Here is a 14,244-nt window from a genome sequence, read left to right on the forward strand (position 1 = left end):
TAAAAGGCAAGCAAAATAGTTTCATGTTCAGAAAGAACTATATGTTTGTCAGTAAACAGGTAGCAAAGGACTTTGAAATGGCAACTATTCAACATAAAAAAGATTTAAAAAGCTATTAGAAGTGCTGAGACCAAAATTCAGCCCTCCTGTTTCAACTTAATGGTCACCCACAGAATATTTTGACCACTTGTTTACAATGGTAGAGAGTGTATGGTCATGAAAATTCCTGATGTAAGTTGCTTTAACAACCTATTTAATTTTTTGTAGGGATATTGTTCAGGCTCGGGTCTTCATTTATACCAGTGTCACTTGTTAATACCCTTATTTTTTCTTGAAGTTCACACTAGATCAATATCAGTGCTGTAAATCACTGTGGGTTCAGTGAAAAATGGTCTTCAGTTGATTACTGACCATGTGTATATGTCTTCTATAATTACATGTACAAGGTAGTGAATTTTACTGTAACTAATATCAAAAATGTGCTATTCGTGTTTTTTTTTAAAAAGTCACTACCTTGAATATGTGTATGCACTCTAAATAGCATTGCTTGATGAATTTAAGGCAATAATTAAAACTGGACGCAGACAACAAATTTAAAGTGACAGACCTTCACTTTCATGGTTATGTTGTCACCTGAACCCCTTTTAATTAAGAGAATTGTCAGTTATCTTCTATTTGACATTTCCATTACACTTGCAGTAGAAGGGACTTGATTATTATTTTATCAAATGTAGGATGTTGTTCTCTCTTGCTTGCAATGCATTTCTGGTAGCATGAATCCAGATATTTGCAAGGTATCTTCACTCCTCATTTCCAGTAAACCAGTCCATGGATCTGTCCTTTACAGCAAGGTTGTATTTTCTTCCCCCGTTTTGTATGGTCTGATAGCCTAAAAGAAAACAGAATGATAGAGGGGAAAATTTGAAAATGTAGCTGGCCTATGGTCATATAAAAGAATGAAGTGTGAACCTGACGTCACACACAAAATTAGGCATTGTTATGGGCATCATGGCTAGGGTTAAGTCGAGATCATCACCAAAATAGTATTATTGAGTCATAACAACGTAGAAGGAGGCCATTCGGCTCATCAGATCCATGTTGGCTCTTTGTAGAGCAATCCAGTCCCATTCCCTCACTCTATCTCTGTAATCCTGCAAGTTTATTTCCATCAAGTGCCTATCCAATTTCCTTTTGAAATCATTGATCATCTCCGCTTCAACCATCCTCGTAGGTAGAGTTCCAGAACATTATCTTTTGCTGTGCAAAAAAAAGTGCTTCCTTGAATCCCCTCTGTATCGCTTTCCCAAAACCTTAAAATCTGTGTCCCGTAGTCCTTGTACCAACAGCTAAAGGGAACAAGAAAAAGGAACTTTTCTTTGTCCACCTTATCTAAACCTGTCATAATCTTGTACACATCTATCAGATCTCCCCTCAACTACCTTTCCTCTAAAGAAAACTATCCTAGCTTCTTCAATCTACAAGATGCACTGCAGGAACTCACCAAGGCTACTTAGACAGCACCTTCCAAACCCATGACCACTACCATCCAGAAGGACAAGGGCAGCAGGCACATGGGAACACCACCACCTGGAAGTTCCTCTCCAAGTCACTCACCATCCTGACTTGGAAATCCTTCACTGTGGCTGGGTCAAAACCTTGGAACTCCCTCCCTAACGCACTGTGGGTGTACCTACACCAGATGGACTGCAGCGGTTCAAGAAGGCAGCTCACCACAACCTTCTCAAGGGCAATAAAAATAATTGCTCACTAACTTCCAGTTTGGGTTCCACCAGGGTCACCCAGCTCCTGACCACATTACAGCCTTGGTTCAAGTATGGACAAAAGAGCAGAACTCCCGAGGTGCGGTGACAGTGACTGCCCTTGACATCAAGGCCGCATATGACCGAGTGTGGCACCAAGGAGCCCCAGCAAAACTAAAGTCAATGGGAATCAGGGGGAAAACTCTCTGCTGGTTGGAGTCATAGCTAGCACAAAGGAAGATGGTTGTGGTTGTTGAAGGTCAGTCATCTCAGCTCCAGGACATCAGTGTGGGAGTTCCTCAGGGTAGTGTCCTCGGCCCAACCATTTCAGTTGCTTCATCAATGACCTTCCTTCCATCGTAAGGACAGAAGTGACAATGTTCGCTGATGATTGCACAATGTTCAGCACCATTTGCGACTCCTCAGATACTGAAGCAGTCCATGCCCAAATGCAGCAAGACCTGTACAATATCCAGGCTTGGGCTGACAAGCGGCAAGTAACATTCGCGCCGCACAAATGTCAGGCAATGACCATCTCCAACAAGAGAGAATCCAACCATCGCTCCTTGATGTTCAATGGCGTTACCGTCACTGAATCCCCCACCATCAGCATCCTGGGCGTTACCATTGACCAGAAGTTGAACAGAGCTAGCCACATAAATACAGTGGCTACAAGGGCAGGTCAGAGTCTAGGAATTCTGCAACGAGTAACTCACCTCCTCACTCCCCAAAGCCTGTCCACCATCTACAGGGCACAAGTCAAGAGTGAGATGGAATGCTTTCCCACTCGTCTGGATGAGTGCAGCTCCCACAACACTCAAGAAGCTTGACACTGCCCAGGATATAATTGGCTGAACCAGTGGTCAAAGTTAGGCTCCCATCTACATCATTAACATTTATATGAACTTAGTCCTGTCCTTTATGCAAAGCTAACGTTTCATTTATGCAAGTGAATTCTGTTAGGTAATTATGGGGTCACAAACTATCAACGAGCAGAGTAAAGATATAATAAGAACAAAAAATGCTGGAAAAACTCAGCAGTTCAGGCAGCATCTGTGGCAAGAAACAAAGTTAAGGTTTCAGGTTGATGACTTTTCATCAGATGAAAAAACTGCAACAGGTCACAAAGGCTAAAGGAATGAGCAGCCAAGTGGCAGAAAGACTTTAACATAGCGAAGTATGAGGTGATGCATTTTGGTAGAAGGAATAGGGAGAGTCAATAAATACTGTTACAATCCCAGCAGATGTTAATACTGGACAAGTCAGATCCCAGAGTGAAACCTGGCTTGATTGATCCTAACCTTAATTTTTTAAAGAAACTGTGGAGGTAAGTTACTGAACCCCAGTCTATCCAATCTCTCCTCATAACTAAAACTTTCTACCCCAGGGAACATCCTGGTTAATCTCCTCTGCACTCTCTCTAGTGCAATCACATCCTTCCTATAATGCGGATTCCAGAACTGCACGCAATACATTTGTGCAATACAATGCATTTGTGTTCCAGCTACAGATTTGCATGTAGCCTCTGTGCCTGTTAGACCTGTATCGAATCTTTAACTAATAGTATGTGCAAAGGAATGAATTCATATATCCGTTTTGAAATTTAATCTCATCTTTGAGAAGCCAAGTTCCAAAAAAAGACAATAAATTCCATAACACACAGCCAAAAACATGCTGATGGCCACCTCTGATGTTTAGCAAGTGCTGTCTGCTTTTGGACTACTCTAATTACATTATAATGTCAGTTCATAGCTTGGTGATGCACGCATAATTGTTTCTTGCATATAGGTGTGCTTGTTGGTGGTTCACTTAGATGTATACATTTGTTGATAATCAACTATGTTGTCTGTCGGGTTTTCTTTTCCACTTGGTGCAGAGCCAAAGGATTGAAGCCGTGCTTCCAGCGTTCAGTTGAAGAAACACTTTTGACATGATACTGATTTTTACCTCAGCTCTTCTGCAGATAAAACTCTCAACCATGCCTCTGTTGCCTCTGGATTTGACCATTCCAATGCTCTCCTGGCAGGCTTCCCATCTTGCACTCTCCATAAATTTGAGCTCATCCAAAACTCTGCTGTATCTTAATTTACACCAAGTCCCGTTCACCCATTGTCCCTGTGCTCTCTAAGCTTAATTGGCACCCAGTTTGGCAACGCCTCAATTTTAAAATTCTTGTCCTTTTTATGAAATCCCTACATGGCATCACTCCTATCTCTGTAACCTCTTTCAGCCCTACAACCCTCCCTAGGTATCTCTGCTCCTTCAATTCTGGCCTCTTGAACATCCTCGATTTTAGTTACTGATAAAAACAGAAAGTGCTGGAAATGCTCAGCAGGTCTGGTAGCATCCGTGGAGAGAGAAACAGAATTAACATTTCAAGTCGAATATGACCCTTCTGCAGATCTGGACTTTAATTGCTCCACCACTGACAGCTGTGCCTTCAGATGCCAAGATCCTAAGCACTGGAATTCCCTCCCTAACCCTCATTGCCTCTCTCTCCTCTTCTAAACCTATCACTATGAGCAACCTGTCCTAATATCTCCCTATGTGGCTTGATGTCGAGTTTTGATTGATAACGCTCCTGTAAAACACCTTGGGACATTTTACTACATTAGATGCACTACATAAATGCAAGTAGTTGTTGTTGATGTACAGTTAGCACTGGCGGAAATGCTATAGGCTCCTGGTCTCATTTTGAAGAGTACATGAAAAAGTTCCCATGACAGAGGATTCTTACCAGCTGTGGAATAGTAGGTATGATGTTCCATGTCACCTGAATTCTGTTCAGGATTACCCCGATACAAGTCTTTCTTGGTTATTATCAGACTTTCACAAGATGAGGAAGATGATACACGCATGCTGAGGAAACCTTCCTTTTGGCCACAGAGCGAACAATGAACTGGTGTGACACATGGACCCCGAGGTATTTTGACTTCATTTCGTGTGTATCTTCTGATGGCACCGCTGTGATGCAGAGGCCTTCCCCGTTGCCAGATGTAATGGGATGGAGCAATTGCCATAACCTATCAAAAGAAAATTGGTTTGCATGCAGCTTTACAGACATGATTGTACTTCAGAAATCAGTGAGCTACACCATGGAGATCTAAAATTTCTCCCCCTACTTTGTTGTGCAATAAAATGATACAGATTTGTTCCTAATTGAGGTACCAAGTGAGGTGAAAGGGTGAATAAGACTGTTGGTAATAGCAGATTACTCTTCCTCTTTCTCCTTATGAAATCATAACATATAAATACCATAATCCCTAAATCACCTAGGGACACTGTCATTTTAAGAACTTCTTGCACACCTCTCTTTATCATCTGTGCATATTGCCTTATTCTAAGTAGATCCAAAGTTCCTTCAATTAAAGAAGGCAGCAACTAGACCACAACTGCACTTCATTAGCAACCCAGCTGGAACGCAACATAAGAAATAAGAGTTGTGTAGGCCATTTGGATCTTGTTGAGGTAAGAGACCAAAACTGCGCATTGTACTCTAGGTGTGGCCTCAGCAATGCCCTGTATAATTTTAATAACACTTCTTTATTCTTATATTTCATTCTCTTTGTAACAAAATCTAATGTACCATTAGCCTTCCTAATTGCTTACTGTACATGCATATTCATTCTATTTGATTCATGACAGCAGGTCTCTGAATGCAAACATTTCCCAGTCTCACACCATTCAAAACTATTGTTTTTTTTCATACCCAAGTGGGTAACTTCACATTGTGCCACATTTTATTACATCTGCTATGGTCTTGCCCACTCACCCAACCTATCTATATCCCTCTGCAGCCTCTTTGCATCTTCCTCACCGCTTACTTTCCCACCTAACTTTGAATTGTCAGCAAACTCGGATACGTTACACTCAGCTCCCTCACCTAAGTCATTAATGATTGGTTAGTTCCTCTTTTGGCTTAAATTAACCCTTGTCTTGTTTAAGACTGAAGCTTTGCTGCTGGTTATTTATCAATTCAATCACTCAAATTTAAGAGAGAGCTACATACGCACACATACAAATTCTTAGCTCACAGACGACATTGAGGAAACACCTTTTTGGTAGTCATGATAGTATTCCTTACATTAGGCTAACTGGCCTATAGTTCCCATAAGACCATAAGAGGTAGGAGCAGAAGTAGGCCAATCGGCCCATCGAGTCTGCTCCGCCATTTAATAAGACCATGGCTGATCTGATAATCCTCAATTCCACTTTCCTGCCTTTTCCCCATAATCCTTGATTCCCTTACTGATTAAAAATCTGTCTATCTAAGCTCTGAATATACTTAACGACCCAGCCTCAACAGCCCTCTGTGGTAAAGAATTCACAGATTCACTACCCTCTAAGAGAAGAAATTCCTCCTCATGTCTTAAATGGGCAGCCCCTTACTCTGAGATTATGCCCTCTGGTCTTAGACTCTCCCACAGGGGGAAACAACCTCTCAGCATCTACCCTGTCAAGTCCCCTAAGAATCTTATATGTTTCAAGAAGGTCACCTCTCATTCTTCTAAACTCCACGAATACAGGCTCAACCTACTCTACCTCTCCTCATAAGAAAATCCCTCCATACCTGGGATCAACCTAGGGAACCTTCTCTGGACTGTCTCCAATGCCAGTATATCTTTCCTTAGATAAGGGGACCAAAACTGTTCACAGTATTCTAGGTCTGGTCTAACTAGTGCCTTATACAGTTTTAGCAAGACTTCCCTATTTTTATACCGTATTCCCGTTGAAATAAAGGCCAACATTCTATTTGCCTTCCCTATTGCCTGTTGAACTTGTATGCTAGCTTTTTGGGATTCAAGCACGAGGACTCCCAAATCCCTCTGTGCTGTTGTTTTCTGCAGTCTTCCTCCATTTAAATAATATTCAGCTCCTCTATTCTTCCTGTCAAAACGCATAACCTCATATTATCCCACATTATATTCCACGTGCCAAGTTTTTGCCCACTATATCCCTCTGTAGACTCTTTTGTGTCATCCTCACCACTTGTCTTCCCAACTATTTTTGTGTCATCTGTAAATATAGCAATAGTACATTCACTTCCCTCATCTAAGTCATCAATATATATTGTAAATAATTGGGGCCCCAGCGCTGATCCCTGTGGCACTCTACTAGTTACAGGTTGCCATCCTGAAAATGTCCCCTTTATCCCAATTCTCTGTCTTTTATTAGTTAGCCCATCCTCTATCCATGCTAATATACTACCCCCAACACCATGGGCGCTTACCTTATTAAGTAGCCTATGTGTGGTACCTTATCAAACACCTTTTGGAAATCCAAATATATTACATCTACTGGTTCCCCTTTATCTTGTTACCTCCTCAAAGAATTCTAATAAATTTGTCAGGCATGATTTCCCCTTCATGAAGCCATGCTGACTCTGCTTGATTATATTATGCATTTCTAAATGCTCTGTTATTACATCCTTTATAATAGGCTCTAACATTTTCCAATAATGGATGTTAAGCTAACTGGCATATAGTTACCTGTTTTTTGTCTCCCTCCCTATTTGAATAAGGAAGTTACATTGGCAGTTTCTCAATCTTCTTGGACTTTTCCAGAATCTAAGGATTCTTGGAAGATTACTGCCAGTGCATTCACTATCTCTGTAGCTACTTCCTTTAATATCCTAGGATGCAACCCATCAGGTCCAGGGGACTTATCGGCCTTTAGCCCCATTAGTTTCCCTAGTACATTTTCTCTAGTGGTAATTATTATATTTATTTCCTCCCCACCTTTTTCCCCTTGATTATTTAGTATTTTTGGAATGTTATTAGTGTCTTCTACTGTGAAGACTGATGCAAAGTATTTATTCAACTCCTCTGCCATTTTCTGGTTCCCCATTATTAATTTTCCCAGCCTCGTTCTCTAAGGGGTCCATGTTCACTTTGGCCTCTCTCTTCCTTTTTATATATTTAAAGAAGCTCTTACTGACCATTTTTATATTACTTGCTAGTTTACTCTCAAAGTTTATTTTCTCTCTCTTTATTTTTTTGGTCATCTTTTGTTGGTTTTTTTAAAACTTTCCCAATCCTCTGGCTTACCACTAATCTTTGCCACATTGTATGTTTTCTCTTTCAATTTGATACTATCCTTAACTTCCTTCTCTTTCTCCTTTGTATCATAACAAGGTTCTGTTGCTCCCTTCCAATCCTTGGGCATTGCTCTAGAATCTAAGGAATTCTAGAAGATCAAAATCAATGGATCCACTATCTCTGTTGCTACCTCTTTTGAAACTCTAAGATGCAGGTCATCAGATCCAGGAGATAGTTATCACTTAGCCCTATTGATTTTTCCAGCACTACTTCTTCATTGAAACTAACTTTTTTAAACTGAACTTTTAAATCCTCGTAATTCCTCAATAGGTTGGCTGAAAAATATGGGAAAAGCTTAGAGGAAGCTTATGTATAAATGAAAAATTCCTCATTAAAGAGGATTCTTGCCAGCTGTGGAATAGTAGGTATTAGGCTCCATGTCACCCGAATGCTGCTGATGATTACCCCATTACAAGCCCTTTTTAGTTATTATCAGACTTTCACAAAATGAGGAAGACGATATATGCATGCCAAAGAAACCCTCTTTCTAGACACAGAGCAAACAGTGAACTGGGGTGCCACACAGACCCTGAGATATTTTGACTTTACTTCATGTAAAGCAGCCAGCAAAAATCAATCAGCAACTAACCTGTCGCTGGAACAAAATTCCTGGAGTTCCCTACCTAACAGCACTGTGTCTGTACCTACACAACATGGACTGCAGCAGTTCAAGAAGGCAGCTCAGTACCAGAATTAGGCGACACTCACATCCAATGGAAAAATTTAAAGAAGTCCTAGCAGCAGTCACAATGCCTTCATTCTGCAGCAATCTGCTGTAACGTCAGCATTTCAGCCACCACAAGAAATCAGAGGGTGGCTATTGGGCAACAAGAGCTAACCACTGACCACCTGGTACATGACTCCAGTGTGCAATGCAGATCCAAATGAAGAGCATGCACATAGCGAGGACCATGCTGCCACACAAAATCTGATGAAGCAGAGCACTGGGGTGCTTACGCAATGCTTCTGCCTGGAGAACTCTGGAGGGGCCTGCAATACTCTCCATACCACGTGTCACGATTCATGGTGGTCTGCTACGTCCTGCACAACCTCTTCATCGTGAGGTTATAGCCTTTACCACCAGATACAAGAACACAAGAAATAGGAGCAGGGGTAGACCATATGACTCGTTGAGCCTGATCTGCCATTCAGTATGATCATGGTTGATCTTGGGCTTCAACTCCATTTTTCCGCCTGCTCCCCATATCCCTTAATTCCCTGAGACACCAAAAATCTGTCTATCCCAGCCTTATATGTATTCAATGATGGAGCATCCACAACCTCTTGGGGTAGAGAATTCCAAAGATTCACAACCCTTTGAGTGAAGTGATTTCTCCTCATCTCAGTCCTAAATGATCGGCCGCTTATCCTGAGACTGTGCCTGTGTTTTAGACACCCTGATCAGTGGAAACAATCTCTTAGTGTCTACCCTATCAAGCCCCTTCAGAATTTTGTAGGTTTCAATGAGATCGCCTCTCATTCTTCTAAATTCCAGAGAATATAAGTCCAATTTACTTAGCCTCTCAGCATAACACCGCCCCCTCATCCCAGGGACCAATTTAGTGAATCTTCACTGTACTGCCTCCAATGCAAGTATAGCATTGCTTAAATGTGGAGACCAAAACCGCACATAGTATTCCAGATGTGGTCTCATCAAAACCCTGTATACTTGTTGTAAGATTTCTTTATTCTGGTACTCCATTCCCCTTGCAATAAAGGCCAGCATGCCATTTGCCTTCCTAATTGCTTGCTGCACCTGAGTGCTAACCTGAGTATTCCTTGTACAAGCACACCCAAGTCTTTTTGAACATCAACACTTACAAGTTTCACACCTTTCAAAAAATATTCTGCGTTTCTAATCTTATGACCAGAGTGAGTAACTTCACACTTCCCTACATTATACTCCATCTGCCAGGTTCTTGCTCATTCACTTAACCTGTCTATATCTCTTTGCATCCTCTCTGTGTCCTCCCCACAGCTTACTTTCCCACCTAGCTTGGTATCATCAGCAAACTTTGACACATCACTCTCTGTCTCTTCATCTATGTCATTGATATAGTTTGTAAATATCTGAGACCCCAGCACTGCTCCTTGCGGCGCTCCACTAGTCACTGCCTGCCAATTTTGCAAAGGCCCTTTTATGCCCGCTCTCTGCATTCTATCCATTAAACAATCCTCTATCCATGTAAAAATATTGCCCTCAACTCCATGAGCCTTTATCATGTCAATTAACCTTTTGTGTGGCACCTTATTAAATGCCTTTTGGAAATCCAGGTATACTACATCTACTGGTTCCCCTTTACCTCCCCTACTAGTACATTCTCAAAAAACTATAATAACTTTGTCAAACAGGATTTCCCTTTAGTAAAAGCATGTTGACTTGTTCTAATCATACTATGCTTTTCTAAGTGCATTGTTAATTCTGCTTTAATAGTAGATTCCAGCTTTTTCCCAACAACTGATGTTAGGCTAACTGGCCTATAGTTCACTGGTTTCTCTGTCCCTCCTTGAATATTTTCCAATTTCCAATTTAATGGGCCCATTCCTGAATCTAAGGAATTTTGGAAAATCATAGCCAACACATTCACTATCTCTGCATGTATCTCTTTTAGATCGCTAGGGTATGGGCCATCAGGTACCAGGGATTTGTCAAATTTTAGTCCCTTAAGTTTCTCCAACACTTTTTCTCTGCTGATATTAATTTCCTTAATTTCTTAGCCCTCCTTAGCTCCTAGGTTAATTTCTGGTACGAAACTGGTGTCTTCTACTGTGAAGATAGACACAAAATATTTGTTCAATGCCTCTACCATTTCTTCATTCCCCATGATAATTTCTCCTGTCCCTGCTTCTAAGGGACCAACATTTACTTTAACTACTCTTTTCCTTTGCATTTACTTATAAAAGCTCTTACAATCTGTTTTTATATTTCTGGCTAGTTTACTCTCTATTTTTTCCCTTTTTAATCACAGAATCACAGAATTGTTACAGCGCTGAAGGAGGCCATTCGGCCCATTATGTCAGCAATGGCTCTACAAATGAGCACTTCATCTATTGTCATTCTCCTGTCTTCTCCCCATAACCCTGCAGATTGTCCCTTTTCAAATAATCATCTAATTCCCTCCTGAATGCCTCGATTTAACCTGCCTCCACCACACTCTCAGGCAGTGCATTCCAGACCTTAACCACTCACTGTTTGAAAAAGCTTTTTTTCTCATATCACTTTTGCTTCTGTTGCCAATTGTGTTAAATTTGTGCCCTCTCTTTCTCGATCCTTTCATGACTGGGAAGTTTCTCCCTGTCTACTCTGAGACAGGTTAAATTGAGGCATTCAAGAGGAAATTAGATAATTATTTGAAAAGAAACAATCTGCAGGGTTATGGGGAGAAGACAGGAGAATGACAATAGATGAAATGCTCATTTGTAGAGCCTGTGCCGACATAATGGGCCAAATGGCCTCCTTCAGCGCTGTCCAGGCCCTTTATTATTTTGAATACTGCTATCAAATCTCCTCTTACCCTTCATTTCTCCAAGGAAAAGAGTCCCAACTTCTCCAATCTATCTTCTTAACTGAAGGTTTCTCATCCCTGGAACCATTCTCATAAATCTCTTTTGCACTCTCTCCAGTGCCTTCACATCCTTCTTAAAATGCGGCACCCAGAACTGTACACAATACTCCAGCTGAGGTCTAACTAGTGTCTTATACAAGTTCAACATAACCTCCTTGCTCTTGTACTCTATGCCCCTATTAATAAAGCCTAGGATACTTATGCTTTAATAACTGCTCGCTCAACCTGTCCTGCCATCTTTTTGGTGGCCCTCTGCGGGTTTCTAAAACACTCCTAATCCTCAGACTTGCTGCTGTTCTTTTTGCAACATTTTAAGAAGATATACACTGAGCAGCAGAGGAGGAGGAAGAGAAAGGGAAGAGGCAACCAACACATCCCCATTCTGACCGGGCTGCCCACGATTGGCTCAGTTGACTGTGTTACCCATCAATTCACAATTCACCAACTGTCCCACACCTTACCTTAGCTCTTGTTACTGACCACCACAGCATGCTATTGGCTATAATGCTGAAATAAAACAAACACAAAACAAAGATTCCAATCCAACTTTATCAAACCATCTAATATTTCATACAAAAGTCAACTAATTATCCTTGTGAATTCTCTTAGTGCCTGTCTTACATGTGTCTTTGACTGTCCTCGTGCTCCTATGCAGTGCTATCCAAGTGGTTGCAGCATGGCTGGTGGAAGACTATTGACTTTCAGTGGAGGAGACAATAGCTGACATTGAAGGATGTCCTTGAACTGTTCTGGCCCTAGAAAACCAAGCTACAGACTGCACCATCTCAGCACCTGTAGTGGCAATCTAGGCTGGATAACGGTAAAGCAACAACAAGGGTACTGGTGGAGTGGATGTGTTGGGAGGACAGGTACTGACAGAGGACAGCAGGTTGATCTTCAAAGAGTCACTTCCAATTCCCTTAGGAAAGAACTTCCCTAGCGGTCTGTCAGAGGACAGATTGCTGGACTGCTGCATAAGCCCCTATGAACAGTGCTGTCCACAGCCAAGATGGCAGCAGTCTGAGCTTGGATGGCCACAAGCTGAGTTTGCATGACTTCAGTCAGAGCTTCCACTGTAGCACCCAGACACTGAGTGGCTTCCTAAGTTGCAATGGAAGTTGAAAAATCTGCTGTCAGATGCTGCATCATGGTTGAATCCACAAGTGTAATGGAGTTGGCCATCATTTCCACTCAGGAAAGGAGGGTCTCCAAGCTCTGCACAAAGCTCAGAGCAAAGTTTTTGCCGGGCTCCTCCATGCTCCCTGACAGTAACTGCAGGCTTTCTGGTAGGCCTGCTAATACACCTATTTCATTTTGCATACTCCTAAGTTTTTTTCTGTACGCCACCCCATCAAAGTCCTCATCTGATTCCTCTGCATCAGAACTCATGTACGACCTTGTCCTCCAGCAAGCTGGCACCTGTGCTACCCTTTCCCTCTGTGTTGGCTGCATTCCACTCATCCCTAGTGTCTCACATGCTGATTTCACCTCTGAGCTACCCTCTATAGTAGGTGCAGTGTCAGTAGCTGAGCTGGTGGTTGAGAAGTGTAAGATCCACTAAAGGTATTGCTCACTAATGGTTTATTCTCATTCAAGTAGTATATCCAAATACAGCAGATTGCATTTCTATATCACTTCTCTGGCCCAGATAAATGTGTCAACCATCATTACCTTAAGGGTGAGAAAAAAGTGGAAGACAAACAAGAGGGAAAGATTAAAATGCAGAGTTAGGGTGTGGTACAGGAAAGGCACAGTCAAAGAGAAGTGTTTTGAAGAAACTTTTGAAGGTAAAAAGAAAAAGAACTAGAGCACAAAATTGGATAGTTCCTGAAAATGGACACGAGGATTGTGATGCGTCATTTACCTGTACCCCTTCCTTCCGATGCAGGCAGCAAGCAGACCTTGTGTTTCATGCTCATTAGCATAATTATAGCATTAAACTGATGCAAAATGTGTTGTTGAGTGGCTGCACACCTCAGCAGGGAGCCCAAGTTCATGGGAGGCTAGCACCACAAAGCCAGCCTTAAAGGTGAGGTGCATTGTGGCTGTAACAGATGCTGGGAGTGGTTGGAAATTGTGTCCAGGCAAGAAGAACAGTAATGGAGCAACAGGACAGAGAGTGTGCTCTTAAGTTCTCTCAAGCAACACTGGGGGCCCTGGTGCAGGAGGTGTAGAGGAAGAGGGAAGTCCTTTATCTGCAGGGAACTAGGAGGCCATCATGGCAGACACTGCAAGGTAATGGGAGCAGACAGTTGTCGAAGTCAATACAGCAGTATCACAAGAAGTTTAGAGACTCGACAGGTTGCACTCCCTGAGTTGCTGAAAGGAGCTAGTATAGGGTAGTGCTGAGAGAAGGGGAGGAAAACAAAGATGTGCATGCTGAGACCATTTGCATCTTGTAAATCAAAAGAGATTGTGGGATAAAGGGGAATGCGATGTGAGAAGGAGGTTTGAGCATACCATCATCTTCCATGGTTTAATCACTGCTACTAACCATAACCCCAGTCATGGCTGTTCCAACGATGGCAAGCACAGCCTTCTCCCTGGGGTGAGAACATGCATCCGTGTCTGTCCCCTACCAGTCAGGTGTTGCTGACTGCGGTTGTTCACCACTATGTCCTGCAAGAGAGAGGAAAGTGTGTCATGGAGTGTGGTGCAGTGGGTGATGTGCTGATCATGGTTGAATAGCTGTCGATTTGTGCAAGTTGCGAGATGTGGGTGTATGCTTTCCAGTAGTACAAAGCTTTAGCGTGACGCAAAGCTATGAATGAGAGATATGAGCTGTGGTTGATAACAGATTATTGGGAGGTGAATGGAGGA

The 14,244-nt window shown here is 42.1% G+C and overlaps 1 protein-coding gene across 1 annotated transcript in view; it reads right to left on the bottom strand.

The window, feature by feature from the left end:
* Positions 1-38: 38 nt before the first annotated feature.
* Positions 39-14,244, bottom strand: part of spdya (speedy/RINGO cell cycle regulator family member A) — a 64,483-nt gene continuing 50,277 nt past the window's right edge. The window contains exons 7-8 of the mRNA XM_078542690.1: positions 4,498-4,783; positions 39-889 (exon numbers count right to left, since the gene is read on the bottom strand). Coding sequence (XP_078398816.1) covers positions 801-889; positions 4,498-4,783 — 375 coding nt within the window. The 3' untranslated portion in view covers positions 39-800. The remainder of the gene's footprint in view (positions 890-4,497; positions 4,784-14,244) is intronic.

This window comes from Cetorhinus maximus, chromosome 5 (genome assembly GCF_964194155.1).
Source record: "Cetorhinus maximus chromosome 5, sCetMax3.hap1.1, whole genome shotgun sequence".
In the NCBI taxonomy this organism is placed as follows: domain Eukaryota; kingdom Metazoa; phylum Chordata; class Chondrichthyes; order Lamniformes; family Cetorhinidae; genus Cetorhinus; species Cetorhinus maximus.